The sequence below is a fragment of the Sorex araneus genome, chromosome 1 (assembly GCF_027595985.1).
Source record: "Sorex araneus isolate mSorAra2 chromosome 1, mSorAra2.pri, whole genome shotgun sequence".
In the NCBI taxonomy this organism is placed as follows: domain Eukaryota; kingdom Metazoa; phylum Chordata; class Mammalia; order Eulipotyphla; family Soricidae; genus Sorex; species Sorex araneus.
The window spans coordinates 239,491,804-239,517,070 of record NC_073302.1 but is presented as its reverse complement, the minus strand read 5'-3'; the positions used below and the strand labels follow the sequence as shown (position 1 = coordinate 239,517,070).

The 25,267-nt window shown below is 38.2% G+C and overlaps 1 protein-coding gene across 1 annotated transcript in view; it reads right to left on the bottom strand.

Moving 5' to 3' along the window:
* UBL3 (ubiquitin like 3) overlaps nt 1–25,267 on the bottom strand; it is a 59,845-nt gene that overhangs the window by 10,528 nt on the left and 24,050 nt on the right. Inside the window, exon 2 of the mRNA XM_055138392.1 lies at nt 1,111–1,219. Coding sequence (XP_054994367.1) covers nt 1,111–1,219 — 109 coding nt within the window. The remainder of the gene's footprint in view (nt 1–1,110; nt 1,220–25,267) is intronic.

The window sequence follows — 25,267 nt, the reverse complement described above, 5'->3', positions numbered from 1 at the left end:
CTCCTGGTGGTGCTCAGGAGACCATATGGGATGCTGGGAATCAAATTCGGGTTGGCTGCATGCAAGGCAAATGCCTACCTTCTGTGCTATTTCTCTAGCCCCTAGAACTTCTTGATCTTATAATAATCCAACATTGATATAAACTAGAAATAAACTGTGTGTCAAATTCAGTTTTAAATAGGTTATGAATAAGGTAGGCAAAAGAGAATTTATTATAACTGTATAACCCATTAAGTTTTTCTTTCCTGTACTTTGTATCTTGGCATAGATTTATAGATATGAAAGTATGCATGTAAGCTGTTCTGTAGTATTTTTCCCTTTGGTTTTTTGGGCCACACCTAGCAGTGCTAAGGGCTTCCTCCTAGGTCTGTGCTCTGGCATCACTTCTGGCATGCTTGGGGGACAATATGAGGTACCAGGGATCGAACATGGATTGGGGATGTACAGACGGCAACTGCCCTATTTGCTGTACTATTGTTCTAACTCTGTAGTTCTATTTTACAGGAGAATTGGTTTGTTTGTTTGGGGGCCACACTTGGAAATGCTCAGGGTATTACACCTGGCTCTGCACTTAGGGATCACTCTTGGTTTTGCTTAGGGGAACATATAGGGTTCAGGGGATCAAACTTGTGTCAGCCACATGCAAGGTAAACACCATACTTGCTGCACTACCGCTCTAGCTCTTGTGATTTTAAAATGCAGTTTTTCAATTTAGATGAGAATAGTTATTAGGCAAAATAACCTTTTTTGGGCATTTGCATACTCAAAAGCTCCTTTACCATCTGGCAGTTAGCCCAAAAGCAAAACCTAAGAAAGCTTACATAGGGATTCCTTTAAGTATGATATCTTCAGTAACTTGTTTATTTAACAGCATTTTTGGTTTGGGGGCTGTACTTGTTGGTGCTCAGGGCTACTCCGGGTTCTGACACCATATGTAGTGTCAGGATCGAACCCACTTCAGTCTTGTGCAAGGAAAGCAAATGTTTATTCATTGTACCATCTCTCTGGCCCTCTTTGCTTTTTAATTTCTAACATTTTCAAAATGCTTATAAAACAGGCAAGGCATAAAGAATTAACACTTTTCACTTTTGAGAGAAAAACACCACTCACCCATGGGCCAATTGTCATACACATGCTTTGCAATGTCCGAAGCTGAATCATTAGGTGAAAAGAGGAATTCTTTTGTTTTTCCGCTTACCAAGATGAGGCGTAAATTTATCTGGAAAAAAAACAAAACAAAACGATTTTTTAAAAAATAAAAATCTTGACATTTAAATTTTTATTTTGTTCTTTGGAGCGTTTATTTGTTTGTTTTGTTTCTGATGGTGCTCAGGGCTTAAGCCTGGCTCTGTGCTCAGGGATCACTCCTGGTGGAGCTTGAGGGACTATATATGTGGTACCAGGGACTGAGCCCAGGTTGGCTGCAGTCGGGCAAATGCTTTAAGCTCAGCACTATCTATCCAGCCCATCTTGAAAAATTTAAACTGAATATATAACTCAGATATTTTATTTCACAAGTTTAAATTACCACTACCATTTTAAGGCTTACTGAAAGTTATGGATTTAAATTCTGTAACGTTTTTATAAAAATGGGTAGTGTATGTTTTATTTCCTCTTATTTAATATAAGTGTATGTGGTGGGCAAATATAGTTTCTATAGGAACAAAGGAAAAATAAAAATTCATTGTTTTTAAATTTAACTCTTTCAATAGTGTTCAGAATTAGACACTTACAGGCTATCATTCAGTACTAAAGAATGCATATTTCTCACTTATAAACTTATGAAAGTAGCAAGCATGCAGAACTCATAACTAAACAAAATAATACTTAACTGATAATCAACTTCTTAGGGGAACAAAATCAATAAATTATAATTTATCTTATATTATTCAAGTCTATACAAGCAAATCGAAAACTACAATTTAAAAACTTTACTATGCTAATGGCAGAAACAAGAATAGTTATAACTTTAATCCCAATTGCATGATTATTTATTTTCTTTGGAGATAAATAGACAAAGAACACAAATTCCTCTTCTGTGTAAACCTATTGCAGCAAAATAATTTAAAAAATTGGAAATATATTAGATTTATATTCCTAAATTGACAAAAGACAGAAATCTCTATCTACATAGAAACCCGTATCTATGTACCTATATTGATATAGAAATCTGTATCTCTTTATATCTCTCTATATATCTATCCACATATAAATATCTATCTATATATAAATCTGTATCAATTTATTTGTAAATTGCTTTTAAAACATTAATATTCAAAAGTTACAAGATTCCACTTATATATCATTCTTGTAATGTCAGAAATATGAGATGGAGAAAAGATCAGTGGCAGTCAGGAATTTAGAAGGGAGTGGGGTAAATTTATAAAGGGAAACACACAGGGTACACCTCACAGAAATATTCTCTATGTTACTGAGGAAGTGGTTTCATGCATCTTCTATGCATTAAAATTGCAGAGAACACAGCACTTGTGTGCGCATAAACACATAAAACTGGAGAGCTCTGGATGAAGTGTGTGGGATTTTATCAGTGTTAACTTCCTGTTGTGATATTATCCAGTGGTTACGTAAGTTGCTACCATTAGGGAAAACTAGGTGAAAGGTGTTTGGGATTTTCAGTAATACTTCTTACAACTGCATATGAGTCTACAATTATCTCTAAAGAGTTCTGTTTTTTAAACAAGCACTCAAATTACTTAAAGCATATAGTATTAAGATGTCTCTACTTAATTTTTTATCTGTATTTTTAAGATGCTTGAAAAATATATTGAATACCTACTTATGTAGGAAAAAAACATATCTAAACCTATCAGTCTTATTTTAAACTAGTGTATGAATTTGTAGGCAGATCAGGAGTATTTTCTTTTCTAGTGTAAATGGCATGCTTTAAACTTTTGTTAACTGGATGTAAATGACCCCTGTAATGGGGGAGAAAAAGTATCCATTTTATTACACATAACTGCTTTAAAACAAATCATTCAAACATTTACAGTATTAAAAAAGTAATTATATATATTTTATAAATGCTCATATATTTTACAAATGCTCTTTTAGTCATTCAGTCATTCAAACATTTTTTGAAACAGACACTACTATGCTTGGTGACTGGATTATGAAAAAAATACGGAATCCTTGAGGAAGTGTTAACATTTCTGGTATACAATAGGTTCTCAGGAAATATTTACTAAATAAAATTTTAAGATAAGAGAAAGAAGAGCCTGTGAGTTTGAGATTCCAGAGTAAGGTTTGCTACAGTAAAGAAAGAAGTACAACCGCTGGCCATTTGCAATCCATTTAATTGTATGGTTAAATATATTTATGATATTTTGTTGCTCCATAGACCCATCTCTGTAGCAGTTGCTACAATCCCCATTCTAGAGTTGTGGGAATGAATTTAGAAACGTTGGTGAGTGAGTAAACTGAGATTTACACTAATAACAAGACACTACTGGCTGCTTTCCAGGAAAACTGGTAATACCAGCAAATTCCTTCCTGTGGTCTTCATGGCTTCAGGGCTTTGATCATTAGGCTCCATTATCATCGACCCATCTTACCTGCACTTAGCTTCAACCCTAAGTATCTGCTTCCAATTCCTTACAACTGCCAAGTTCTTACATGCCACAAAACCTTTATACAGGTTGTTCCCTTGGCCTGGAATAATCAGTGCCCCAGACTCCCCCATCCTGACCCCCACACTCTCTGCTTTGTTTTTTTTGGGGGGGCTACACCTGGCAATGCTCAGGAGTTAGCTTCTGGCTGGTGGTGCTTGGGGGGGACCATATGGGGTGATGGGGATTGAACCCAGGTTGGCCGTGTGCAAGGCAAATGCTCTACCCACTGTACTATCCCTCCACCTCACAGACTCTCTTTGGATTACATATACTTAAGAGGAAATGGCATATATAAATGCCCTGAGAACCTAAGAATTATGGATGATAAAAACTAAACTAATTTTTAAAAAAGAAAATGAGTAGGAAAAATTTCAAAACAGAATTGGAGAAACCAGGGAATCATTCCAATTCCATTCTGTAGTCACAGTCTTATTTGTGATAAGGTTATATAAGGCAGCCATACAAAGATTCTAACCTTTAAGAAAATGCACCTGAATTCTTGTTTATGAATTTACTAAATTACATATTATGTGGACTGGAGTGACAGCACAGCGGGTAGGGCATTTGCCTTGTATGCGGCCAACCCAGGTTCAATTCCTCTGTCCCTCTCAGAGAGCCCGGCAAGCTATAGAGAGTATCCTGCCTGCACGGCAGAGCCTGACAAGCTACCCGAGGCGTATTCGATACGCCAGAAACAGTTACAACATGTCTCACAATGGAGACATTACTGGTGCCCTCACGAGCAAATCGACAAACAATGGAACGATAGTGCTACACATTATGTAGTCACAAATAAGGTATATTGAGATTGGCCTGATGAAAAGCAAAGAATTCTTACAGTGAACAAAACTTAAACACTTCAAGTATTACAATTTTCATACCCATATGAATTGATGCTCCTGCATATATCAAGTGTTAGGTGAAACATACTTAGTGGAACACTGTTCCTGTTTCTCGGATCCTTTGATACTCTCTTAGTTTGCTTCCTCTTATCCAAGGTTTCCTCAGTAATCTTTCCCAAGCATTCTGTATTTGTACATCTCATCCACACCAGCTTCAACTGTCATCTAGAACATCACCAAACTTACTGTCCAAGGGGCATCCCTTCCGTTTCTTTACCAGCATTTCTAACTGGACAGCCTGATGTCCTTATAGAATAAGTAGGTTTGAACTTCATCTATTTCTTCTAAATAACAGGTAGCCCTCCCGACTTATTTATGTTAGCTGAACGAAATTAAACTTCGGTCATCGTGCAATCTATCCTATACTGATTTTTTCCCTTACTCAGTTATTGTATTCTTTGACATTCTATCTACTTCCTTCTAATCCCCAAGTCCACTGTTCACTGCCAAACATTTTCAATAATCTAAAAATTAGTCAGGGTATTATATACAGCTCAAATTCACTGGCCATTTGTAAGTGCAACACAGTACTTTTGCATGGTATGGTATAACCTGATGAAATAGGTACTCTCAACCAAGCGGCAGATAGTAACTGGGCACTGAAGTTAAATAACTTCTTCAGATCACTATTCAGATTTCTCAGTGAGGGGCTGGAGCGATAGCACAGTGGGTAGGGCGTTTGCCTTGCACACGGCTGACCCGGGTTAGATTCCCAGCATCCCATATGATCCCCTGAGCACCGCCAGGGGTAATTCCTGAGTGCAGAGCTAGGAGTGACCCCTGTACATCATCGGGTGTGACCCAAAAAGCAAAAACAAACAAACAAACCAAAAAAACCCAAAAAAACAAAAAAACAAACCTAAAACAGATTTCTCAATGAATTCTTAATCATAATTCTCAATCATAATGATTATGATTTTCCTGCCCAATTTCTACTTCAACCAAATTGATATATTCATTACAAATCCTGTGTCAATTACATGTGACAAAGCGAGTTCCTGATTCCTCTCATTCCATGCTAACACTTTGTTTGAAGTCCATACCATTCCTCTGCCATACACTTCTTGTTCCTCCCTCAGAACTGCTACTCCATCACAAGCTCAGAGTAGGGTTACACACCATGTGTCCATGCTTGCCTGGAGCCATTCTGATCTGTGTTTGTCTCACTATTATGATGCACAGTGCTCCTCTTGTACTCTGAAAAGGATCTCAATCTCTACAATGAACTGTAAGGACATCTTATATCATTCACTGCAGCTAGATACAGTTTTTGTATGAACTTTTTCAATCCAATAAACCTGAAAGTTAAAAAAAAAATCTATTTTGAAATTTCTTAATACTTTTCTTTCTTTTAGAAGCTGCTAACTAATGTCAAGCAGTTTTTTAATGTGACTACAGAACATTTCTGGAGATGTGGTACTTTTGTGATTTGTTTTCCAATTATATCCTTCTATATCAAAAGGGAAAATGAATTTTATTAAAATATCAATATCAATTTATCTTCTGGGTTCTTTTCTAAAAGATACTGTAAGTGTGTGTGGGAGAGAGAGAGAGAGAGAGAGAAAGAGAAAGCATGTGTGTGTGGCTGGGGCTGGAAACAAGGCTGAATGAACGCAAGGCAAGTGTTGAGCACTCTGGCCCAGAAAACAATTTTTAATTAATTCATACAGTTAACATCAACCACTATGCCTGAAAAATATACTGAAAGGTGATTAAGTAATATACCAGATAATGGTCAATATTCCTAAAATATTGGCCTTACATAAAACAGGACACCTAAAGTTAACCAGAGTGGATATACAAACAATTGTCTAGAAAGAGTATAACAGGTAGGGTGCTTGTCTTGCACGTGGCTGACCCTGGTTCGATCCCTGCATCCAATATGGTCTCCCAAGCCTGTCAAGAGTGATCCCTGAGTGCAAAGCCAGGAGAAACCCATGAGCACAGCTGAAGTGGTCCCCAAACAAATTTTTAAACAAAGAAAGAAAAGAGTATGTTCATATTTTTGTTTTTTAGTAAAACAAAATTGTTTACATTGAAAGAAACTTATGAGAGGAGAGAAAGTGAGGATATGAGTTCAAGTGAAAATAAGTTTCTCCATACTGGAAAAAGCCAGGTTTTTTTGTTTTTACTGTCATACACAGGTGAAACAGACTCTTTTTTTTTCTTTTTTGGGTCATACCCGGCAATGCAAGGGGTTACTCCAAGCTCTGCACTCAGGAATTACTCCTGGAGGTGCTTGGGGGACCACATAAGATGCTGGGAATTGAACCCGGGTCGGTAGCATGGAAAGCAAATGCCCTACCAGCTGTGCTATCACTCCAGCCCCATGATTCATTATTTTTATGTGGAATACAATGTAACTAATTGGGACTGCATGCTAAACTAACATGGGATACAATCTCTATATCAAGTTATAACAACAGAAGAGAAAGTTGCCCTGAAGAGAAAAAAAAAATGACGATGACATTTACAAATCTTTACAATATGTCTGTCAGTCAACACATTCAAAAGTGATAGCAAGCTCTCCTACTTAGGAAGAAGACATTCGGTCAGTCTATGAAAAAAGGATTGTTTCTCACTGCCTGTGCTTTACAGTCCTATTCAGCTTGCAGACAATTTGCATCAAACTGTGACTAGTGATACTGTCACTCAGTGATGTCCCAGATAGTTATGACCTCACATGCTCCTAATCCCGAGGTTCTCATTTCTAAATGAGTGACTCTGGCACACTCCTGAGTTCTTACACTTCAATACAACTGGGTTTTATTAATTATTATTGATTAAGGCTTAATGACCTAATAAATAATTTATGAGTTTACTTAAGATTGGTATCACAAATTACTCAGCAGCAGAGCTATTAGTAACAAGCACGGAATGTAGCAGGCAGATATGATAAATGCAACAATATCCATGCATAATAATAAACATAATTTGGTAAAATACAGCATAAGTCTATACCATGTAGCCAGTATACACTAAGTCAAGAATGTTAGCATATTCATGAATTAAGTGCATCTTACTATATGACTGTATCACTGTCATCCTGTTGTTGGTCGATTTACTCGAGTGGGCACCAGTAATGTCTCTATTACACTCAGCCCTGAGATTTTAGCAGCCTCTCCTTACTCATCTTTCCCAATGACTGGAGACTCTTTCAGGGTCAGGGGAATGAGACCTACTGTCACTGTTTTTGGCATATCAAATATGCCATGGGGAGCTTGTCAGGCTCGGCCATGCGGACGGGATACTCTCAGTAGCTTTCCAGGCTCTCCAAGAGGTATGTATATATCTTTTACTGTATTTGAGATATGAATACGCCATGGGAGCTTGCAAGGCTCTCCCGTGGGGGCAATAGACTCTTGGTAGCTTGTCAGGTTCTCCAAGAGGGAGAACAAGGCTATTAGATGTCGGGAGCTTTGTCTTATAGTCTCTGGATGTTGGCCGTTGGTAGAATTACATGGCGCTGGGGGGCAGTTTGTGGGTTTGGCTCCCAAGCTACTGGAAAATGGGGGGTCTGGGTGGAGAAGGCCCTGTCCCAATCTGAGCAGGCTTGGAGATCTCAGCCCCAGGTCCCGCACACCTGGGTTCCTCTGCCGGTCCCTTCATGCATGAGGCTCATCCGAACGTGTGGAGAGTGGCCTTGAGCATGGCTGTGGCTTGGGAATGGGCCTTCTCCACCCAGATCCCCCATTTTCCAGTAGCTTGGCAGCCACACCACAAACTTCCCCCGGCACCGTGTAATCCCACCAACGACCAATATCCAGAGACTACAAGACCAAGCTCCTGGAAGAGAGCGACGCAGAGTCTTTTGCATCTTACTATACACTTAAAAATAAAAAAACCTTACCCGTCATAAACTAGAGTTGTTAAAGAACACATATCCAACAGTGTAATGAAAGCATTATTCAAAACTCTATTCAAAACAGTATTGAAAGCAAATTTTTGGCAACAGAAGGCTTCAAAGAGGAGAAAGAAATGAAGAAATAAACACACACACACACACACACACACACGTCCAAATTATTACTAAAAGGAAAAATTCTAGGGGAGAAAGAGAGTTAGTTTGCATGCTGTGCTGTGGGGTCCAGGTTCAATCCCACTACCGAAGGATGCTCCAAATACTGCTGAAAGCAAGCCCCTGACCAATACGTGTAGGACCCTAGCACCACCAGATGTGGACAATTTTACCAAGAAACAGTGAAAGCAAAGAACAAAAAACTCTTTTTTTTTCTTTGAAAAAAAGTAAATAACTAACAGTGAAAGATGGAATATCTATAAACAGCAAAGATTACTATGAGCAGATTACATGCTGCTGCTCAAAGAACATATATATAATCTTTTATGTGTCGGAGGCCTTAATTCTTAGATGAGCAGCTCTGGTATAATTGGCTTCAATCTCACAAATACTAATTTGGATTTCAACCAATTTTAGTTTAAAAACTTTATATCCTGATGCTTTTATGTGAACCCATTGTAACCTGGATTGCATCTTCTATAGAGAAAAAAGCTACACATACATATGCATGGTATTTTCCAGGAAATCCCTGTCTAAAAATAACTAAAATATACCTAAAATGCAAAGAAAAATAGTAACACTATCCATAGTTACAAACATAAACAAGTATATGATTTACATTTACCAACTCATTTATTTAAGTTTCACAGCAATGCCAGGGGAAAGTTGCTATTAGACCCATGTATACAGGTTAGGAAATTAAAGTCAGGACTAAATATTCTACTAAAGGTCCAATGGCCTGAAGTATCCAAATCAGAGTATTTTTTACTCTTCTGTCGAGGTGGGGGGAATTGGGATTTGACGCCACACCTGTTGGTACTCATTGACTATTCCTAGTTCTCTCACTCAGAGCTCACTCCTGGCAGTGGCTGAAGGACCCTAAGTCAGTCAGCTAATGGCAAGGCGAGAGCTAGCCTGGGAAAAAGCTGAGTGAACTAGAGAATGGAGAAAAAGTTCAGCAGTAATTCAAACTAGGTGGACAAACAAGTGAGGGAGTTTACTCATGAAAGAGAATCTTTGACTTAAGGACAAAGGGTGAGGTGTGGACTCTGACCCCACAGAACCCAATCAATGCTCCTGGCTGCTTAGAACAGCACTATGTGGCAGTGGGTGTGTCAAAGGCAATCTTGCTTGTGACAAAAAGATAAGTGAGCCTAACAGCTCCAATTTTTTTCTTCCTGGGTGGAACAGCAATGGATACAAGGATAGAAAATTCTACTGTATTAGCACTCTAATTAGGGACAATGCCTCTTCATTTGCAACTTGATTTCAGAGTAATTAGAGGTCTACTAAAAATGATTTTAAAACTTATTTTAACACTGGAAATCATCTATCTTCTGATCCCCTTTTCCCATATTGCCCACCACCCCCAATCCTCATCTCTGGCAGTCGCTAATCTGTTCTTTATATCTATCAGTTTTTTTCACTCCACACATGTGATACCAAAAGTAGCTTCCTTTCTCTGACTCACTTCACTTGACGCTCTCAAGTTCCATTCATCTTGTCAAAAATAATCAACATTTCGGCCTTCTTTGGCTAACTGAAATTCCATTGTATCTGTGTGTATGTGTGTGTACTTCTATTAGCTATACACACATAAACACTATATTTTATCTATCCATCAATGAACACAAGGTATTTATATATTTTGGCTACTGAACCACACAGATATTGAAATCACACCTCTTCTAAGCAAACAAATTTGACCCAAGAGTACTCTAAGAGCAAATTAAACTAAAACCAGAAGGTCTTTATAAAGTGAAAGTTTCCAGTCAGATGTAAAATCCATACTAAGGTAAATTTTTTTTAATTGTTTGGAATAGTGGCATTTTTTTTAAAGTAAACTATTTTAAAGAGTTTTTTTTTCTACCATGGTAGAAAAATAATTTTTGATATAAAAATCTTATAATAGACAATCAATTAAAACAGAAAAAATCCACTCCAAAGGAAGAAAACATTAGATTTGACAGAAATAACAGATGATTAAAAATTAAGCTATGTGATAAAGGCTAAATTTAGATATGGGTTGCTTGTTTAGAATTCTTAGGGTAGCTTTTCTTCCAAGGATAGTTTTGTGTGCACAGAAAATACTATTTAAAAGTTTACTTCAGTTTCTGAAAAATTAGCATTTGGCTTTATACAAGTCACAAATCAAAAACTTAATCTTAGTTTTAAAAATCTTCTTAACTTGTTTTCACTTATAAATCTGTCCAAATATATTTCTTATCCAAGTGGTGTTCAATTACTTAGATTATAAACTGAATAAAAATTACCAACCTTAAAGTTTTATAAATCTTACAGTAATATAAACAAAATTAAGTGCTTATCCTAAAAATCACAAGCAAAATCAACTTAATTACATATTTAGAAGTAGAAGTAAATGAGGAGATGCTCTGCATCATTTAGGCAGTCATCAGAAAACTAAAAATCAAAACCACAGTGAGATACCACTTTAAAGCTACTAGATGGCTATTATGAAAAGTGTAACAGCTGTTGCCAAAGATGTAGTGAAACTGGACTCCTAAAAAACTGTCGGTGGAAACGTAAAATGATGCAGCTGCTCTGGAGGAGTGTGGCAGGTCCAGTATAGGAGTTATCACATGATCCAGAAAATCTGCTCCTAGTTGTGACTGATTCTCATTATTCACAGTAGTCCTGCTCTACAAAGTCTAATGAAGACAAATTTAGAGAACTTGGAATCTCTTCTTCTAGAGTTGGTTGTGAATCTTAGTCACAACACTTATCAACCCATGAATAATACAATCCAGTTTAAAAAAAAAAACAATGAACTAGATACTTTAAAGTATCGACATTTTATACTATGCGAATTATATTTTAATTTTTAAGAATCCCTCTCCCTCCCTCTTGCTCTCCCCTCCCCCTGCCTCCCCTTCCCTCTGTTCCCTGCCTCCTTCTCTCCCTTCCCCTCTCCTTCCTAGCCTTTTCTATCTCTCCTCTCTCCATCCCTCCCCTCCAAACCCAGCAGTACTGAGCATAGGGGACCATATAGGGTGCTAGGGACTAAACCTGGGTTGGCTGTGTGCATGATAAACGCCCTACCCACTGTACTATTGCTCCAGCACCAAGAACTGAAATTTCATTGAATATGAATCTAGCTAAATTCATTATCAGTTCACACTATCAGTTTTATCTAGCTAAATTCACTATCAGTTGACTTCACTATCCATTTCTAGGAAAACTGAGAAAGACTAAACTTACACTAAGTAAAATTTATGGGCTAGGAGATAATACATGCAAGCACCCCAACCCAGCCAGATTCTATTCCCAGAACCATATGGTCTCTCTAAGCATTGCCAGGTGCAGCCCAGGAGATTTCTAGGTGTGGCACTAGAGACACCCCCTCCCCAGCACTGTTAGGGGGGCCCAAATATTCCTGGCATTATAGGACCCAAGACACATGGCATCCTTAGGCCCTTGCACTGAACGGATAGATAAACTGAATGACTGCACAGCTCAGAGATAGGCCCTCGCAGCTGCCTCAAGCCCATATCATGCTCTTCAGACACTTGACAGTCATAAAAATTTGACCCAAACCACTACCTTTACAGTCAATCACAGCAAAAAAAAAAAAGTAAACCTCCCTAAGAAATAATGAAAGATGTTACCCCCAATCTGGGGCAGACAATGTGAACAACTGTATGTGGAAACTTGAGCTCTAGGTTCAAGTGTTTTAGTAATGTACAAATGAAGTAACTGTGCTGTGCATTCAGATCGAGTTCATGGTATTTTCCCCCTAAATCCAAAAACATTGAGTTAGGTGGAATATGCATCTTTTTAAAATATCTCGTATCGGGGCCGGAGCGATAGCACAGTGGGTAGGGTGTTTGCCTTGCACGCGGCCGACCTGGGTTAGATCCCCGGCATCCCATATGGTCCCTCAAGCACTGCCAGGAGTAATTCCTGAGTGCAAAGCCAGGAGTAACCCCTGCATCGCTGGGTGTGACCCAAAAAGAAAAAAAAAATCTCGTATCTTTTTTCAGATCTCAATTATTTTAGGTGATAAATTAATGCTTGTGGGGGACCAAACCCAGCAGTACTCAGGGGTTACTCCTGGCTCTGCATTCAAATGGCTTAGGGAACCATATGGTATGCTGGGGATCAAACCTGGGTCAGCCACATGCACGATAAGAGCCCTAGCTGCTGTACTCTCACTCAGGGTCCCAGTGAATGCTTTAGTTTAGGGTTTCTGATGATCTAAATTCAGGTCATAACAAGGAAGACACTTTACTGAGAAGCATTACTTACAACTCCCCTGGGCTTTTCATTAAGTACTGTTCTAAATTTGGCAATTATTCCCACCAAAGCTTTCATATTAAAGAAATAAGACGCTCATATATACATATTTGAGGGCAGTAAGTACTTAAAGAAATCACAGTTTGGAATCAGGGGGCAAGCTCAAATGGCTAGAGTGCATGCTTTGTTAAATCCCCAGCACCTCAAGAACAGCACCAAGAGTAGCTCTTGAACACCACTGGGTGGGGGGGGTGAGGGGGAGGGAGGGAGGGAGGAGGAAGGGAGGGGGGAGGGAGGGAGGAAGGAAGGAAGGAAGGAAGGAAGGAAGGAAGGAAGGAAGGAAGGAAGGAAGGAAGGAAGGAAGGAAGCATGGTTTCTAAGTATCCTTTCTTTACAGATATTTCTATCATTGTGTCATGGAACAAACAGTAAATATATTTATAAATTGTTCACAGCTTGAGTTTTCTTGTGAAAGCATTACTGAACAGGCTTTATAAAAAATAATTCTTAATGTTCTTTTATTACTCTCCATATTTAGTACCAGTATGCTAAATTGACCTGTCTTTGTTTATTTCAGGTCAAACGAAAGAAGAAAGTATGTGCCAGAGGCTTTGTGATCTTGTAAAAGAGACATAATTCTCACAGAAAAGGAAAAGACTTAGTCATCAGTAAAATATGTTTGAACAATACAGACAGAATATTAAGATTTAAAGAAGTATGCCATCTCTACAAGATGTGGTTACTTGAAGAGTAAGACGAATCCTCTTTAAGGCCTCCAATTATATTTATGTTTATGGACCACACTGCACTAGAGAGGAATACCACTTTAATCCCACAGACATTCCCTAAAATGGTTTGAAATTTTCATAGCTATACTTTTATTTACATTGATATATTACCTATGTGCATTAGAGAGGCACTTTACATAATGGTTAATTTACCTTTCATAGTAGTGCAGAATCAAATAAAATAAATACAAACAATTGTAAATGCTAAGACCTTCAATTGTTATTTGCTTCATACTTATATGCAAAGAATAATGGCTTCACTCAAATAAACTGGTGTCCTTGATTTGTTGTCTTCTAACCCTGCTCAATTATTTCCTACCTTATATACACAGTTTCCCACTCATCTAGGTCTATAAATCCTTTGAGAATTAAGCATGTGAGTAAGTTACATCCCCTCAACTATCCTGTAAACTTCTCAAGGACAAGAATCATAATGCCTTCTATTGCTTCTGTGCCAGTATTTCTTCTACTTTTCATAATTTAGTGAGTTTTTTTCAGAGTATTTGCAGGACATTATTAAATTCTTTAATGAAGATAGTACAAATACTGAATTAGCTGATCATTCTCCCTGAAGTGCGTCAATAAAGTCATCAGGGGGCCATTAGATAGCAGAAGAAAATACCACGATCACTATGATCACTGATGCAGTCTCTAAGAAGCCATAGCAACTAGTGAAGAAATGACTGGCTAAAATAGCAGCTACCATCTAGATGTTTACTTACACCAACCTTTACCTTTACAACAACCCTTACACCAAAGACTATTTGTAATCTTTCTAACAAAATTTTCAATATTAAACCAATGTTATTACAATAATTTGAAAACTCAGTAAGAAAATTTTAGCATGTACAGTTAGAAAATATGTGAAAAGCAAAAACTTCTATGTGGTCTTACTATGCCGTATCACAGCTATGACACAAAATAGACCTGTACCATTTCCTGAGCAAGAGAATTTAGCAAAGATCCCAAACTACCAGACGCTGTAAATTGAGTATCAAACTTTATCACTGTAGTAATTTTTAACTTGTTTGCTACTGCTGCTGGTGGTAATAACAATAAGAACTACACCATTTACTGTCTGTTTACCATGTGCCACAATCTATACTTCAACAATGACAGTAGGTATTATTATCTTTATTTTCCAGTTGCGATTACCTTGAAGATGGAAGACTGAAAAGGCTCTGTCTCTTGAGCCCATGGTTTTTACACTAAGATTTCTCCACCTTACCACTTTGGTACTTTAGGCCAGGCAATCCATTGTCACAAAGGAGGTGTTTTGTGAATTATTGGATGTGTATTACACCCTTAATCACTTCTCACTGGAAGCCAGTGGCACCTCACCCCCCAAGTCATGGCAGTAAAACATTCCCAGAAAATGGTAACTTTTCTCTGGGGACAAGATTACCTTGGCTGAGAACTGCTGGCCTTAATGTTTTAACTTGTTGAACCAAAACAACTCAGAGAAAACTCGGGCAATAGAATAACTTTATGCTTTAAACTAGTCAACAACAAAGGATAATTCAAGTCTTTTGAAAATAAGACTAAGTGAAGATACATGTGCTTAAATAAACATGTTGTAATGGTATCTACACTCAAAATACTACCACAACACTCAATACACTATCATATTTCTTTTCTTTACCTCCCATACATATACAAAGACTATAAAAAACTATGAGTCTGTAGCAGAAAACAGAACCTTCAACATGCAGAGGAATGTTATTTTGGGGACATACACACTGTGGGGGAAATAAAAATTTACATTCTGGAAGTATTTTCAAATAGTTTAAAACACATTTTTCCACTACCTGCTTACCTCCTATACACATATACAAAGACAAACCTGCCTTTGTTATTTTATAATTCACATTTGACTTTTTGTTAAGATTAGAACACTATTAAGCAGCTTACTATCATTTATTATAGACTTATATTAAATAACTTTTGCCTGTTATAAAAAAAAAGTCCAAACCTCAAAGGGCAAAGTTTGTGACAACCATAGCTACTGAAAGAAAAAGTCCAAATAATGAAATAATTTTATATAATGGCAGAATCAATGGACTGAGAACATAATTTTCTAAAATTAGCCTGGGGGGATGGGGGATAGAAAGGGATGACTAAAGAAATATCCAAAGGTTTAAGGTTTTAAAATGCAGTTTCAGGGCTAGAGAGAAAATTCAGTGGACTGAGTGCATGTTTTGTTTGATCCTGGCATAGAGTGGTCCCCAGAGCACTAACAGGAGCAATCCCTGAGCACAATACCCAGTGTATCCCCTTAGCCCACTGGGTGCAGTCCCATACCAAAATAAATAATTATCTGCCATAGAGGCAGGGGGAGGGATGGAGTGTGGGGGAGTGGTACTGGGGACATTGGTGATGGAAAATGTGCACTGGTGGAGGAATGGGTGTTTGATCATTGTATGACTGAAACTCAAACATGAAAGTTTTGTAACTGCATCTCACAGTGATTCAGCAAAAAAAAATAATAATAATAATAAACAAAATCTGGTTGGTCAACAGGGTTTTAACAAAGATTTATTTGTTTTTGTGGAGGTTTTCTTTTTTTGGAGGGGGGCACAGGTGGTGTTAGCACCAGGGGGTGCTCAAGACTATCTGCCGGGCTCTGTGCTCTGGGATCATTCCTGGCAGAGCTCAGGGAATCATATACAGTACCAGGGATCAAACAGGAGTCAGTCATGTGCGAGTCAAGCTCCTTAATTCTAGTACCATTGTCCTGGTTCATACAAGGGTTTATTTTAAAATCCAGTTTCTGGTCAACACATAAAATTAATTTCATTCCTACTCACTAACAATAAATTATCTTAAAAAATTACCAAAAAAATCTATTCACAATAAATAAAAGTAAGAAAGTAACATCCACATAGATGAAAATACTTCGATAATTAAAATGATAAAAAAAACTGCTGAAAAAATTAAAAACTCAATAAAGGAACAAAAATGTCACAAACTTAAAGACAAGTAAGTTGAAAAAGCACTCTATAAATCCTATGCAAGCACCATCAAAATCCCAATTGTATTTTATTCAAAAACAGAAAAATATATTTTAAAATTCATACAGAAAATCAAAGAACATCAAAACAAAGGTTTTTGATTAAAAAGAAATAAAGACAGGAGGACTTACACTTTCTGATTTCAAAAGTTACTACAATAAAGCTACAGTAATCAAAATAATGGAGTATGGCATAAAGACAGCCATAAGGACACTGAAATAGAACAGACAGTTCTGGAAAAAATACAATTTTGAAGAGATACTAACACTGATTCTACTTACTTTAACAATTACATATAACATTAGAAAGAAATGAAACAAAAATTTACACTGGGGACTTTGAGTTGGAATGATATGAATGACTTATGTTATCAAAATATTTTTCAAATTTTATCAAGAATTATCTATAGCCCTTTTAATCAGTATATGCAGAATTACATAATCAATGATCTACTTTATAAATAGTTTGATGTAGGCATATAACACATTAACAAGCACTGGCAGTTTTTAGAGGAAATACTTCTAAAAGGTATTAGATGTTTAGGACACACGTTTGAAAACTTGTTAGCTAAGGGGAAAAGTCACTGTGTGGGCAGCTTTAACTAATAATCTATTCTAGACGAACAAAATCTTTTGGAATGCCTTAAATGTTAAAGATTTAATATACAGCTAGCAAATTAACTTTCTATTTAGTTGATTAAAAGGCCCCATGGATTGCTTATTTGCTCTATGTATACTTAACACATCCAAACATACATGTACATTCAAAAACCATGAGAAGGGGCTGGAGCAATAGCACAGTGGGTAGGGCGTTTGCCTTGCACACGGCCAACCCAGGTTCGATTCCCAGCATCCCATATGTCCCCCGAGCACCGGCAAGGGTAATTCCTCAGTGCAGAGCCAGGACTAAGCCCTGTGCATCGCTGGGTATGACCCAAAAAGAAAAATAATTATTTTTCTCATAATAATATAATAATATTATAATAATATAAGAACCCATGATGGGGAGGCAAGAGTAACAGTACAGGAATGTGCTTGCCCTTGCGTATCACTGGCATGGCCCTGGTAGCGTTTGAGCACTGCAGGGAATAGCTTCAGACCCCATTCCTCTGAGCACCACTGGCTATGTATGGCTGCTATAAAAAAAGAACTCAGAGCATTTATCAAACACTTGGAGAATAATTTTTTGAGCACTACTATGGGCATGTACTCAGGAATTACTCCTGGCGGTGCTCAGGGGACCATATGGGATGCAGGGAATCAAACCCGGGTCGGCTGCGTGCAAGGAGAACACCTCCAGCCACATGCTGGAGCGATAGCACAGCAGGTAGGGTGTTCGTCTTGCACGCAGCCGACCCGGGTTTGATTCCTCTGCCCCTCTCAGAGAGCCTGGCAAGCTACCGAGAGAATCGCGCCTGCACGGCAGAGTCTGGCAAGCTACCCGTGGTGTATTGGATATGCAAAAAACAGTAACAGTAAGTCTCACAATGAGAGATGTTACTGGTGCCCACTTGAACAAATCGATGAGCAACGGGATGACAGTGACAGTGACTATGGGCATACTAGGTACAAGAAACAACAAAAAATAAGATGTGGGAAAATGCTATAAAGGAAACAACCAGACTCTATTGAGCAACTCTACCAAGATCTTGAGATGTTACTTGCACTGAGAACAAAAAACAGAAGTCAAATACAAAGCAGTAGAGAGCAGAACATTCAAGACAGTAGTAGGAAAAGCACCTATGAGACAAACGGTGAGAAACAAAAGAAGCAAGCCATTTGAGGATAAAGACTAGTAAGTGAAAAGAGTGATACAATTGAGACCAATAAGCAATGAGAGGCAGGATTTCATATAACCTGGGAAGAAGTTTGTGAAACTATTATAAAATGTTAAGGAGAGACAGGGGCAAAACAATATTAAGCAGGGAAATAAACGATTCAAATTACATTTAAATTCACTTTGACTGACTGGCACACATTCAAAAGAACAAAAAAAACCAGTGCTGGTGTAGATGTGGGGGAAAAGGGATACTCTTTCACTGTTGGTGGGAATGCCAACTGGTCCAGCCTTTCTGGAAAACAATATGGACAGTCTTTCAAAAACTAGAAATTAAGCTTCCATATGACCCTGCAATACCACTTCTGAGAATATATCCTGAGGATGCAAAAAAGCACAGTAGAAATGACATCTGTACCTATATATTCATTGCAGCACTGTTCACAAAATCTGGAAACAACCCGAGTGCCCTAAAACAGATGACTGGTTAAAGAAACTTTGTACATCTACACAATGAAATACTATGCAGCTGTTAGGAGAGATGAAGTCATGAAATTTGCTTACAAATGGATAGACATGGAAAGTATCACATTAAGTGAAATGAGTCAGAAAGCGAGGGACCGACATAGAAGGACTGCACTCATTTGTGGAATATAGACTAACATCACATGAGGCTGACACTCAAGGACAGTAGATACAAGGGCCAGGAGGATTGCCCCATAGCTGGAAGACTGCTTCATGAGCGGAGGAGAGAAGGCAAATGGAATAAGAGAAGGGATCACTGAGAAAATGATGGCTGGAAAAATAAGTCGGGATGGGAGAAGCATGCCGAAAGTAGATAATGGACCAAACATGATGACCTCTCAGTGTCTGTGCTGCAGGCCATAATGCTCAAAAGTAGAAAGAGAGTATGGGGAATATTGTCTGCCATGGAGGCAGGGGGAGGGTGGGAAAACGGGGGTATACAGGGGATATTGGTGGTGGGGAATGTACACTGGTGGAGGGATAGGTGTTTGATCTTTGTGTGATTGTAATCCAAACATGAAAGCCTGTAACTATCTCACGGTAATACAATGAAATTTAAAAAATAAATAAATAAATAAATTCACTCTGACTGTTGTCCACAGTATGAGAAAGCAAGATGAAATGCCTGCTGAGTCCGGAGGCTTACACTAAAAAAAGAAGAAAAAAAAAAGAAGAGAAAAGAAAAGAAAAAATAAAGAAAAAGAACAGAGTGAGGGCAGGGTTGTGGCTCAGGTAAAGTATTTGCCTTAAACGTGTGAGGCACTGGGTTCCATTCTTGACACCACAAATAAATAAACCAAAGTAAAAAAGAGAGGAAATGCACAAAGCAAACAGTGGGTGAAGGAAATAACTATTGAAGATAGCAACAATACAAGAGTCATGGAGACCAAAAGAAGGTTTAAAGAAAAAACAAATAGTTCACTATTTTAAATACTGCTACTAGTAAAATTAAGATTTGGATTTGTAGCTCATCAATAGCTAATAATCTAGAATAATTCCACTCTTGTCCACATAATCTATAATATACTTTGCACATAATCTCTAAATATTTAATGACTAATACATTCAGTGGAAATGTGTTGGAGATGGACTGAGCTACCAGGGTGAGCCCCCGTAGACTGTACTACAGACAGTACAGACTGTACTTTCCCTCTTCAAGCTGCCTTCAAAAAATAATTTCAGTATATTGAAAGAGGCAGTTTTCCTTTTTTCACAGAAGCCTGGTTGGTCTTTGACATGCAGATCTCAAGTGCTAGCTAGGCCTGGTCTTTGACATTTGTAGATTCAGGGCTCTGACCCAGCCTAGTCTTTGGGATATAGATTTCAAGTGTGGGCCCAGTTTGTATTTGAAGTGTAGATTTCAGGTGGCAGCCTAACCTTGTCTTTGGGATGTAAATCCAAATGCTTGTTGCCCAAGAAATGTTTTGGTTTTGTATCTTCTTTCCTGAGACCAAAATTCCTGGCCTGCAGATGCAAGGAAATAATGCATATTCTATTGCCTCAATGTTCTTCCTGTAACTTCTTTTGATGCCTTTGGTGACATCACTGTATTGCACCCTTTAGAGGTACCATGATCAATTAAAGGAGATCATGGGGCTCTCTACCTTTGTCAAAGAGTCAGAGAGAACCTTGGCTTTCCATGAAACACATTTCTTCCGTGTTCCTTGTCTCGGCGCCTCTGACCACATGAATGTTTACGCAACAGAAATGCATGCAGGTTTCATATAAAAGCTGGTTTTCTACATGTGGTTTAGATTATCTGAATTCAATTTAACGATATAATATACCTTACTTGAATTCATACTGTCTGTAAGTCAAATTAACTTAAAGTATTGAGGGAGAGAGAGGGTTCCTTCTCAAATAAAGTACTGTCTTTTGCCTTTCCACTCTACCACATAGGACATAATGTGATGTTATGGAATTACTGTAGTCTTTGGAGCATGAAAATGGATTCCTTAGGCTAAGGAGAGGAGAGCAGGGAACAGAAGAGCCAGGTCCCATACAAGCAATTCAAGAACCTGTCAAAAGATAACTGAACATTTACTCTTTTGAAGTACTTCAGTAGGTCCCAGGAACAGGATATACATACCCTCTATTCTCACCAAGGTCCAATCAAAGCACAGGGACTCATTATTCACATTTCAGAGCTATAAAATACCAAGATCAACACTGGAAAATACTTAATATATATGGCTGCAAGCAGCTCAAGCTCCAAAATTTAACAGAATAGGGGTTAATAAATTTTATCATCTAGCATTTAAATGCCCTTTAAGGAAAAAGCATGAATTAAACTGCCAAAACTTGGGAAATATTTTGTCTATTTTTTAAGAATCAAACATGCTTCAGCCAGTAAAAATGGATTAATATGATGTTTGTTTCTATGTAGAAACATTATGAAAAAAATTTATCTTATTCTATTACATAAATGCTGAGCAAATATTTTAAAAATATATTACTACTTCGAAGGCACAGGTGCTGGTCTACCCCTGGCAAAAACAAAGCAGCAACTGAAATATCATTCCAGAGTGACCTCACTGCAGCTACACTTCTGTGTCAGAAGCAATACGGACATGAGGCTCTGGAACAGCACCCAGAGAGAGGGCTTCCTACACTGTGATTTTTATTGAGGAAGTAGGCAAGAGGGAAGTGGATGGAGGAAGATACCTCCTATACTATATTTGCCTCCAACTTCTAAGGCTCTCTAGATTGGATGTTAAAGATTTATAAAAACATACTGTGTATCTGTCATAAATTACCAATCTGCCACAGATCAAGAATAACAAAGAACAACTTTATCAAGTTAGAAATTTCTCAGGACATATAAATTTGGGAGAGCAAAAAGGCTAAGTTATATGTATAACTCCCACAAACTGTCCCCCGGCGCCATGTAATCCCATCAATGGCCAAGATCCAGAGACTATAAAACAACGCTCCTGGAAATGACCTCTTATAGCCTAGTTCTCCCCCTTAGAGAACCTGGCAAGGTACCAAGAGCATCCTGCCCGCACGGCAGAGCCTGGCAAGCTCTCCATGGTGTATTCGATATGCCAACTACAATAACAATGATGGGTCTCATTCCCCTCACCTTAAAGAGCCTCCATTGCGGCGCTGCTGGGAAGAACGAGTAAAGAGAGGCTGCTAAAATCTCAGGGCTAGGACGAGAGGAGATGTTACTGGCACCCGCTCAAGCAAATCTATGATCAACGGGATTACAGTGATACAGTGATATGTATAACTCACAACAAAACTAAAAACATCCTCATTTTATTCTCAGTCTTCGGAAAGTCATGTAGTCCCTGAGTTAGCACTACCTTCTTGACCACAAAAGAAACAATTCAGGCAGTGGCTGTGGTAGTTTGCAGAAATTCTCACAGTTACGCTTCCTGAATTACACTGAAGGTTCTATCCCTGTATTACCAGATGAATCCCATATTTAGGCAAACAACTGGTTTTTTTCTTGCAAAGGCTGAGAGCAGTCACTGGAAGAATTGTCTTAATTTTATCTTTTGGGACCAACCCAATACACTGGAAGATAAAATCATCTACACATTTCTAATGCAGAGAAGCTTAGCATGCTCCAACATCTAATCAATCAGATATCAACTTTGAATGAACTAGAGCACTTCCTCCCCTGGTTAAACCATTGTGGTGACTGGAGCCAGAGAGCGCAACGGGCTGAAGTACACACTTTGCATGCAGGAGGCCTGGGTTCAAGCCCCAGCACCACATGCTCCCCCCGCAGTGCAGTGCCAGGAGACCACAGAGAACTGAGTCAACCCCTGCGTACTGCTAGGTGTTGCTAAAGAACCAAAACCAAAAATATTGTAGTAACTGAAGAAATCAAATTATGGAATAGAATCACAGACTTTGGGTGGGCTTTCTTCTGAAATCAATCAAATAGTAAGAGTTTTCACCATAAGTGAGTTGTGGCTAGTAAGAGAACTTATCTTTTGCAATAGGCTGAGATAATACTTTGAATTATAACTAAAATTAGGAGCAGGTATGCCTTTAGTTTTGAACTCTGGAAATCATATAGGAGTAAAATTGATTAATTTAGTCAAGAAAATTGATGTGATTATTTTTCCTACTGGAAACCTTTGTTGTCCTTTAATTAATAGGTCTTGCCTAAACTCTAAGGAGCAGAAACTACTGTAAAGACATATAGTAGGTAATATGGAGTTATTTGCCATTGTGTTATATTTGATCTTGATTTAGGGTGTGGAATACAAGTTATCTTGGGGACATGCAACAACCCCCCCAAAAAAGACAAAAATTATACAACACTACTATGCTATTACCTCTTAATCCCTAAGCACTGTACTAACAACTCTAGTACATAATGTTAAACCATTGTATCTTTAAAATCATGTGCAGTAATTTGATATTTTTTTTGCTTTTTGGGTCACACCCGGCGATGCACAGGGGTTACTCCTGGTTCTACACTCAGGAATTACTCCTGGCGGTGCTCAGGGGACCATATGGGATGCTGGGATTCGAACCCGGGTCGGCCTACCCGCAAACGCCCTACCCGCTGTGCTATAGCTCCAGCCCCCACATGTGCAGTAACTTGAATTCGTCTACTCTACTTTCGTCATTCTAGAATAGGCAAGCACTTTCCTCTACGTTTCAGATGCCGATACAACAAAAGGTGACTGGTCATATAGCTCAGTACGATAGCGTTGAAAAAATTATTCTATAATAACTAATCTTCCATTTCTATTCTGCCTCCTTTGTGGAAGATCTGTAGAGCCAGCAGAAACCCTGACTCTAAAAAAAATTTGTAAGCTATCCAGACTGGCTCTTGTGTTTAATTCACTGCTTTCATCTCTGTTCTACCCAGGAAGGCAGGGATAGTACAAGGCAAGACAGTAAAAGCTACTTATAGTGATGGGAATGAGAGGAGCAAGAACTGGAAAAGGCCATAAATAGAAGTTTAAATGCAAAGGCCAGAGTTTTCTAGAAGTTTTTGAGTTTTCTAAATGTTAGTCTGGAAGCCATCCTGTAAAACAGAAAGTAATCACAGATGCCAAAACAAAACACAAAAGATTTCAGTAAGCAGAAGATCAAGTATGTTAAAAGTGGTACTAAACTACAAATTCACAGATACATGTGTGTACACCATATGGAAGCTGGGGCTTACAGGGCAGGTCAAACTCCAGCCTACTCAAGCCACCCAGCTCTGGGCCAGGAGTTTTTGGATGGGAGAGCACGTTGCTGGGTAAATGATACCCAAACATAAGGAAATGCTTCCAAATTAAATCTGATTCATAAAATGCTTTAAATGTTTGCTTTATTTAGCACAAATATTATAGGACAGTAACTTCATCCTGCCTGAACTGCTTCTTGCAAATGCTTATTTTTAACTATTTACCCTTAACTGTATCATGGAATGAGAAAAGGAAGTTAAGGAAGAAAAAAAAAAGGAAAGGAAACACAAGAAAAGGAGGTTGGGAAGGAAGAAAAGGCAAAGAAAAAACTGAAAAACAAGAAAACAATCACTTAATTTCTAGCTCGTTTTACAATTCATGGTCAAAAAATCTAAATTTAGACTGACTAAGAGAAAAAGGATACTATCACACACATCCTCTCCAGTCAGGAAGAGAAAGTTAATAGTATCTGTAAAGTCTTCAAACCACAGGAATCCAGAGACACTTAACATCAATTATTAAAATAACTACTAATTTATGCTACTGCAAAGGAAAAAGAGAACAACTGCTTAGGTCACTTGACCAGAAACAAAATGCTATTTATTTTCTTCCTTTCCTCCCAATAAAAAAGGAAGACAGGAACCTAATGATTTCCCAAATTAAGGTCAGTATACCTTAAGTATACTTCTATATTTAAAAATGATTTCTAAACGCTGGGAAACCTTTTTAACCTTTCAAAAATAGTTTGCTACTGAATGGGTATCTGATCTTCGACTTTTGAGTTGTGTGTTGGCTGAAGAGAACTGGGTATTCCCTCACACTGACAAGCAAGTGTAGGGTGCCCAAGGGAATTCACTGGATTCCCCCAAGCTGCAGACATGTCTGCAAGCTCCAGACAGCTAACCAAGAGAAGGAAAAGAGCAATAAAGGAAAACAAATAAAAATCAGTTTTCATCTCATATACATATATGATATATACATCTCAACTATTATTTGTAGCAAGATATTTGCAATTTGCTTTAAAATAATCCAGGATAAGTTTCAGGGAGACAGTTCCAAGGGCTGGGATGTGGGTTCAATGTCCAGCACCCGTAGGAGGAAGCCCAGACAGCAGGAGTGACTCTTAAGCATCCCCTCACCCCATTCTTCCACACACATACTCAGGAGTATGTGGAACATATACTCCTGATAAAAGAAATGACCATGAGTTGGTAATC